Below are 7,748 nucleotides of genomic sequence, written 5' to 3'. Positions count from 1 at the left end.
AGCCACACACGCTCACCCCTCACGCGCTCACCCTCACGCGCTCACCCCCCTCACCCACCCCGCTCACCCACCCCGCTCACCCACCCCCCTCACCCACCCCGCTCACCCACCCCGCTCACCCACCTCACTCACCCACCCCCCCTCACTCACCCTCCTCACCCACCCCTCTCACCCCCCCACTCACCCACCCCACTCACCACCCACCCCACTCACCCACCCCCCTTACCCCCCTCACCCCCCCCCTCACCCACCCTGCTCACCACCGCCCCCCCCCCCCGCTCACCCCCCCCTCACCCACCCCCCTCACCCACCCCCTTCACACACCCCGCTCACCCACCCCACCCTCACCCCCCTCACCACCCCCCTCGCCCACCCCACTCACCCACCCCCCTCCCCCCGCTCACCCACCCCCTCACCCACCCTGCTCTCCCCCCCGTTCACCCACCCCCCTCACTCACCCCCCTCACCCACCCCACTCACCCACCCCGCTCACCCACCCCACTCACCCACCCCGCTCACCCACCCCGCTCACCCACCCCACTCACCCACCCCCCTCACCCACCCCACTCACCCACCCCGCTCACCCACCGCCCCCCCCGCTCACCTACCCCCTCAGCCCCCCCCCCTCACCCACCCCCCTCGCCCACCCCACTCACCCACCCCCCCCCTCCCCCCGCTCACCCCAGGGTCGACGTGCGTGTTGGCGGTGGTGAGCGGCGACTCGCTCACCGTGGCGAGTGTGGGAGACTCGAGGGCGGTGGTGAGTGACGGGCACGGCCGTGCGGTGCCGCTCACCACGGAGCACAAGCCGTACCTCCCCGCTGAGCGCAGACGCATACAGCGCGCCGGTGAGCGGTGAGGGTGAGCATAGTGAGTGAGTGAGTGGGTGAGTGGGTGAGTGAGTGGGTGGGTGAGTGGGTGAGTGAGTGGGTGTGAGTGGGTGAGTGTGAGTGGGTGGGTGGGTGAGTGAGTGAGTGGGTGAGTGAGTGTGAGTGGGTGGGTGCGTGAGTGAGTGTGAGTGAGTGGTGTGAATGAGTGAGTGTGAGTGGGTGGGTGCGTGAGTGAGTGAGTGGGTGAGTGAGCGTGAGTGGGTGAGTGAGTGAGTGTGAGTGGGTGAGTGAGTGGGTGAGTGAGTGAGTGGGTGAGATTGTGAGTGGGTGAGTGGGTGAGTGAGTGAGTGGGTGAGTGAGTGAGTGTGAGTGGGTGAGTGAGTGAGTGAGTGTGAGTGGGTGAGTGAGTGTGAGTGAGTGGGTGAGTGAGTGAGTGTGTGTGGGTGAGTGAGTGAGCGTGAGTGAGTGGGTGTGAGTGAGTGAGTGAGTGAGTGAGTGAGTGGGTGTGAGTGGGTGAGTGTGAGTGGGTGGGTGGGTGAGTGAGTGAGTGGGTGAGTGAGTGTGAGTGGGTGGGTGCGTGAGTGAGTGTGAGTGAGTGGTGTGAATGAGTGAGTGTGAGTGGGTGGGTGCGTGAGTGAGTGGGTGAGTGGGTGAGTGAGTGGGTGGGTGAGTGGGTGAGTGAGTGGGTGTGAGTGGGTGAGTGTGAGTGGGTGGGTGGGTGAGTGAGTGAGTGGGTGAGTGAGTGTGAGTGGGTGGGTGCGTGAGTGAGTGTGAGTGAGTGGTGTGAATGAGTGAGTGTGAGTGGGTGGGTGCGTGAGTGAGTGGGTGAGTAAGCGTGAGTGGGTGGGTGAGTGAGTGAGTGTGAGTGGGTGAGTGAGTGGGTGAGTGAGTGAGTGGGTGAGATTGTGAGTGGGTGAGTGGGTGAGTGAGTGAGTGGGTGAGTGAGTGAGTGTGAGTGGGTGAGTGAGTGAGTGAGTGTGAGTGGGTGAGTGAGTGTGAGTGAGTGGGTGAGTGAGTGAGTGTGTGTGGGTGAGTGAGTGAGCGTGAGTGAGTGGGTGTGAGTGAGTGAGTGAGTGAGTGAGTGGGTGTGAGTGGGTGAGTGAGTGAGTGGGTGAGTGAGTGAGTGAGTGTGAGTGAGTGAGTGAGTGAGTGGGTGAGTGAGTGAGTGAGTGTGTGTGGGTGAGTGAGTGAGTGAGCGTGAGTGAGTGGGTGTGAGTGAGTGAGTGAGTGGGTGTGAGTGGGTGAGTGAGTGGTTGAGTGAGTGAGTGTGAGTGAGTGAGTGAGTGGGTGAGTGAGTGAGTGAGTGGGTGTGAGTGAGTGAGTGGGTGAGTGAGTGGGTGAGTGAGTGGGTGTGAGTGACTGAGTGTGAGTGAGTGGGTGAGCGAGTGAGTGAGTGGGTGAGTGGGTGGGTGAGTGAGTGAGTGGGTGTGAGTGGGTGAGTGAGTGGGTGAGTGAGTGAGTGAGTGGGTGTGAGTGATTGAGTGTGAGTGAGTGAGTGAGTGGGTGAGTGAGTGAGTGAGTGTGAGTGAGTGAGTGAGTGAGTGAGTGAGTGAGTGGGTGAGTGAGTGAGTGTGAGTGAGTGAGTGTGAGTGGGTGAGTGAGTGTGAGTGAGTGTGAGTGGGTGAGTGTGAGTTGGTAAATGGGTGAGTGAGTGTGGGTGAGTGAGCGTGAGTGGGTGAGTGAGTGTGAGTGAGCGTGAGTGGGTGAGTGAGTGTGAGTGAGCGTGAGTGGGTGTGTGAGTGTGAGTGAGTGAGTGAGTAAGTGGGTGAGTGAGTGGGTGTGAGTGGGTGAGTGTGAGTGGGTGAGTGAGTGTGAGTGGGTGAGTGAGTGTGAGTGGGTGGGTGAGTGAGTGAGTGAGTGAGTGCGTGAGTGAGTGGGTAAGTGGGTGAGTGGGTGAGTGAGCGTGAGTGGGTGAGTGAGTGGGTGTGTGAGTGTGAGTGAGTGAGTAAGTGGGTGAGTGAGTGGGTGGGTGAGTGAGTGTGAGTGGGTGAGTGAGTGTGAGTGAGTGGGTGAGTGAGTGAGTGTGAGTGGCAGGTGAGTGAGTGGGTGAGTGGGTGAGTGGGTGAGTGAGTGAGTGGGTGAGTGAGTGAGATGGTGAGTGAGTGTGAGTGAGTGAGCGGGTGAGTGAGTGAGTGGGTGAGCGTAGTGAGTGAGTGGGTGAGTGAGTGAGTGAGTGTGAGTGGGTGAGTGAGTGTGAGTGGGTGAGTAAGTGAGTGAGTGAGTGGGTGAGTGTGAGTTGGTGGGTGAGTGAGCGTTAGTGAGTGGGTGAGTGGGTGAGTGAGTGAGTGAGTGGGTGAGTGAGTGAGATGGTGAGTGAGTGTGAGTGAGTGAGCGGGTGAGTGAGTGAGTGGGTGAGCGTAGTGAGTGAGTGGGTGAGTGAGTGAGTGAGTGTGAGTGGGTGAGTGAGTGTGAGTGGGTGAGTAAGTGAGTGAGTGAGTGAGTGGGTGAGTGTGAGTTGGTGGGTGAGTGAGCGTCAGTGAGTGAGTGAGTGGGTGAGTGAGTGTGAGTGGGTGAGTGGGTGAGTGAGCGTGAGTGAGTGAGTGAGTGGGTGAGTGAGTGAGTGAGTGTGAGTGGGTGAGTGAGTGGGTGAGTGTGGGTGAGTGAGTGAGTGTGAGTGGGTGAGTGAGTGAGTGTGAATGGTGGGTGAGTGAGTGTGAATGGGTGGGTGCGTGAGTGAGTGGGTGAGTGAGTGAGGGTGAGTGGGTGCGTGAGTGAGTGGGTGAGTGAGTGAGTGTGAGTGGGTGAGTGAGTGTGAGTGGGTGAGTGAGCGTGAGTGGGTGAGTGTGAGTGGGTGAGTGAGCGTGAGTGGGTGGGTGAGTGAGTGAGTGTGAATGGTGGGTGAGTGGGTGAGGGTGAGCGTAGTGAGTGAGGGAGCGTGAGTGGGTGAGTAAGTGAGCATGAGTGGGTGAGTGAGTGAGCGTGAGTGAGTGTGAGTGGGTGAGTGAGTGGGTGAGTGAGTGTGAGTGGGTGAGTGAGTGAGTGAGTGGGTGAGTGTGAGTGGGTGAGTGAGCGTGAGTAGGTGAGTGAGTGTGAGTGGATGAGTGTGAGTAGGTGAGTGAGCGTGAGTGGGTGAGTGAGTGAGTGAGTGTGAATGGTGGGTGAGTGAGTGGGTGAGTGAGTGAGTGAGCGTGAGTGGGTGAGTGAGCGTGAGTGGGTGAGTGAGTGAGTAAGCGTGAGTGGGTGAGTGAGTGAGTGAGCGTGAGTGGGTGAGTGAGCGTGAGTGGGTGAGTGAGTGAGTGAGTGAGCGTGAGTGGGTGAGTGAGTGAGTGAGTGTGAGTGGGTGAGTGATGATGAGAGAGAGACACGTAAACTCCAAATATACAGCAGCAGCAGGCGTCGTCAGGGTCGGGAGCGAACCCACGACCTCCTGCGTACCAGGCGAGGTAGTCAACATCTCCTAGCCAGTGTGATGATGATGATGATGATGAGAGACACGCAAACTCCAAATATACAGCAGCAGGCGTCGTCAGGGTCGGTAGCGAACCCACGACCTCCTGCGTACCAGGCGAGGTAGTCAACATCTCCTAGCCAGTGTGATGATGATGATGATGAGAGACACGCAAACTCCAAATATACAGCAGCAGGCGTCGTCAGGGTCGGTAGCGAACCCACGACCTCCTGCGTACCAGGCGAGGTAGTCAACATCTCCTAGCCAGTGTGATGATGATGATGATGAGAGACACGCAAACTCCAAATATACAGCAGCAGGCGTCGTCAGGGTCGGTAGCGAACCCACGACCTCCTGCGTACCAGGCGAGGTAGTCAACACGTAGCAGGAGGAGGAGTTTTTCACGGCCAATATCCATCATGTTGTGTCGTTGAACCCGCCACCACCCGACGCAGCCGATCGGGAAGGAGGTTTGTGTCACGCTAACAGAACGTGGCCAATCCGTAGCTCGTACAGTGCACACACACCTCTTGCTGTGGGCTGGAGAGTTAAACCCGCGGCTGCAACATTTACAATTCCAGTAGCCGTGACGTTCCGCCCGTAGCGATGTAGTGGCAGGGGTAGGGGAATCTTTTTTAAATCCTTTATATTAAGTTCGCTTGCTTGCTTACGACCGTGCAAATCTTTCGGTCGTTTTTTAACCCACTTCCCGTGATCCAATCGAGCTGACATTTTGCACACAGACTCGTTGTGCGTGACAATGAATTTTCGTGAAAATGTTTTCCAAAATTTTACACTTTTTAGGACAAAAAATTCTATTTAATTACCAATTGCTTAATGGTGGCAGGCAATCATCTGACCCATAGGTGGCAGCCATCTCAAGCCAGAGGACGAGAGGACTCTAGCCGCCACGCATATAAAGGATTTAGAGTGAAAAACTTTGTTTTTACGGGTTATACCTGTTCTCTGCCAAGGGCCATTTGGATATGTGCCGCACCACCTCTACATAACAAAAGGCTCAGTCAACCATTCTACACAACAAAGACTCATTTCCTGGCAGAGATTTCAGCCGCACCACCTCTACATAACAAAAGGCTCAGTCAACCATTCTACACAACAAAGACTCATTTCCTGGCAGAGATTTCAGCCGCACCACCTCTACATAACAAAAGGCTCAGTCAACCATTCTACACAACAAAGACTCATTTCCTGGCAGAGATTTCAGCCGCACCACCTCTACATAACAAAAGGCTCAGTCAACCATTCTACACAACAAAGACTCATTTCCTGGCAGCGATTTCAGCCGCACCACCTCTACATAACAAAAGGCTCAGTCAACCATTCTACACAACAAAGACTCATTTCCTGGCAGCGATTTCAGCCGCACCACCTCTACATAACAAAAGGCTCAGTCAACCATTCTACACAACAAAGACTCATTTCCTGGCAGCGATTTCAGCCGCACCACCTCTACATAACAAAAGGCTCAGTCAACCATTCTACACAACAAAGACTCATTTCCTGGCAGCGATTTCAGCCGCACCACCTCTACATAACAAAAGGCTCAGTCAACCATTCTACACAACAAAGACTCATTTCCTGGCAGCGATTTCAGCCGCACCACCTCTACATAACAAAAGGCTCAGTCAACCATTCTACACAACAAAGACTCATTTCCTGGCAGCGGTTTCAGCCGCACCACCTCTACATAACAAAAGGCTCAGTCAACCATTCTACACAACAAAGACTCATTTCCTGGCAGCGATTTCAGCCGCACCACCTCTACATAACAAAAGGCTCAGTCAACCATTCTACACAACAAAGACTCAATTCCTGGCAGCGATTTCAGCCGCACCACCTCTACATAACAAAAGGCTCAGTCAACCATTCTACACAACAAAGACTCATTCCTGGCAGCGATTTCAGCCGCACCACCTCTACATAACAAAAGGCTCAGTCAACCATTCTACACAACAAAGACTCATTCCTGGCAGCGATTTCAGCCGCACCACCTCTACATAACAAAAGGCTCAGTCAACCATTTACACGCAGCTTTACATCAGCCACACCTAGTGTACACAACAAAGGCGGGTTTCACGAAACATTTTATGTTCACGCCATGAAAGCCTCAACAAATAAAAACCTCTCCACCGTGGATAGTGAACCACACCCCCAAATCTCCCCACACAACCCCCCAACCCCCACCCTCCCGCCCCCCCCCACTAACCCCACCCTCCTGCCCCCCTAACCCCCCCCACCAGCCTAACCCCCCCACCAACCCAACCCCCCCACCCTCCCACTCCCACCCCCCACCAACCCAACCCCCCCACCCTCCCACTCCCCCCCCACACCCCCACACCCCCCCACTCCCCCCCACACCCCCCCCCACCCCTCCCACTCCCCCCCCACCCCCCCCCATTCCCCCCCCCCCCGTGCCTAGCGACTTCACCCGGCTGAGCAGCTTTTATTGGATAGTTCACCTCCACCGCACGCTCACCCCCCCCCCACCCCCACCCTGTGCCCCCACCCCCACCCCCCCCACCCCCTCCCCCCACCCCCCGTCCCAGGCGGCTTCATCCGCCTGAGTGGCGTGTGGCGTGTGCAGGGCGAACTGGCGATGTCGCGGGCTCTGGGCGACGCTCGCCTCAAGCGCCTCGGGGTGATCACGGCGCGTGCCGACGTGGCCACCGTGGCCCTGGGAGGCCCACCAGGGGGGCCACCGGGAGGCCCACCGGGAGGCCCACCGGGAGGCCCACCGGGAGGGCCGCCGCTCTTCCTGTTGCTCGCATCCGACGGCCTCTGGGATACCGTGGCCAGCCAGGAGGCCGTAGACTTGGCGCGGAGACACGCCGGCGGGCCGCTGATGGGTGCAGGGAGGCTGGCGGCTGAGGCCTTCCGCAGGGGCAGCCGGGACAACGTGGCCGTGCTGGTGGTGAGGGTGGACCGGGGCGGCCGAGATTGAAGGGCGGGCAGGGGCTGGGTCAACCGGGAGGCTACCCACGGAGGGGTTCGATGGACAGTCGGCGACCTTCGGAACCGTCGAGGTGAAGGTGATTTTTGGGGTCGAGAGGTCATCCAGATGTTGTGGATTCACACCCCGGTGGTACCCCCCCCCCCACCCCCCCCTCTCCCCCCCCTGACCCCACCGGGGTTCACGAGGTGGGGGTCAACCGGGAGGCTACTCACAGAGGTGGTTCGATGGACGGTCGGCGACCTTCGGAAGCGCCGAGGTGAAGGTGATTTTTGGGGTCGAGAGGTCATCCCGATGTGTATTCACAACCCGTTCCCCCCCCCCTCTCGACCCCCCCCCCCTCACCCCACCGGGGTTCACGGGGCGGGGGTCAACCGGGAGGCTACCCACGGAGGGGTTCGATGGACAGTCGGCGACCTTTGGAACCGTCAAAGTGAAGGTGGGATTTGGGGTCGAGAGGTCATCCCGATGTTGTGGATTGGCACCCCCCCCTCTCGACCCCCTCATTCCACCAGGGTTCATGGGGCAGGGTGGGGTCAACCGGGGTACTACTCACAGA

General features: G+C 58.2%; 1 protein-coding gene across 1 annotated transcript; it reads left to right on the top strand.

The window, feature by feature from the left end:
* Positions 1 to 686: 686 nt before the first annotated feature.
* On the top strand, positions 687 to 7,340 carry LOC144739636 (protein phosphatase 1L-like; the record flags this gene model as incomplete). The annotated part of the gene is made up of 2 exons (XM_078622563.1): positions 687 to 848; positions 6,786 to 7,340. Coding segments are annotated over 2 exons (557 nt in total), but the record flags the coding sequence as incomplete, so codon positions are not given.
* Between the last annotated feature and the right edge of the window lie 408 nt (positions 7,341 to 7,748).

This window comes from Lampetra planeri, unplaced genomic scaffold (assembly GCF_965212315.1).
Source record: "Lampetra planeri unplaced genomic scaffold, kcLamPlan1.2.h2 scaffold_1618, whole genome shotgun sequence".
Lineage (NCBI taxonomy): Eukaryota > Metazoa > Chordata > Hyperoartia > Petromyzontiformes > Petromyzontidae > Lampetra > Lampetra planeri.
The sequence above is the reverse complement of the archived record's forward strand: the minus strand, read 5'-3'. Positions and strand labels throughout refer to the sequence as shown.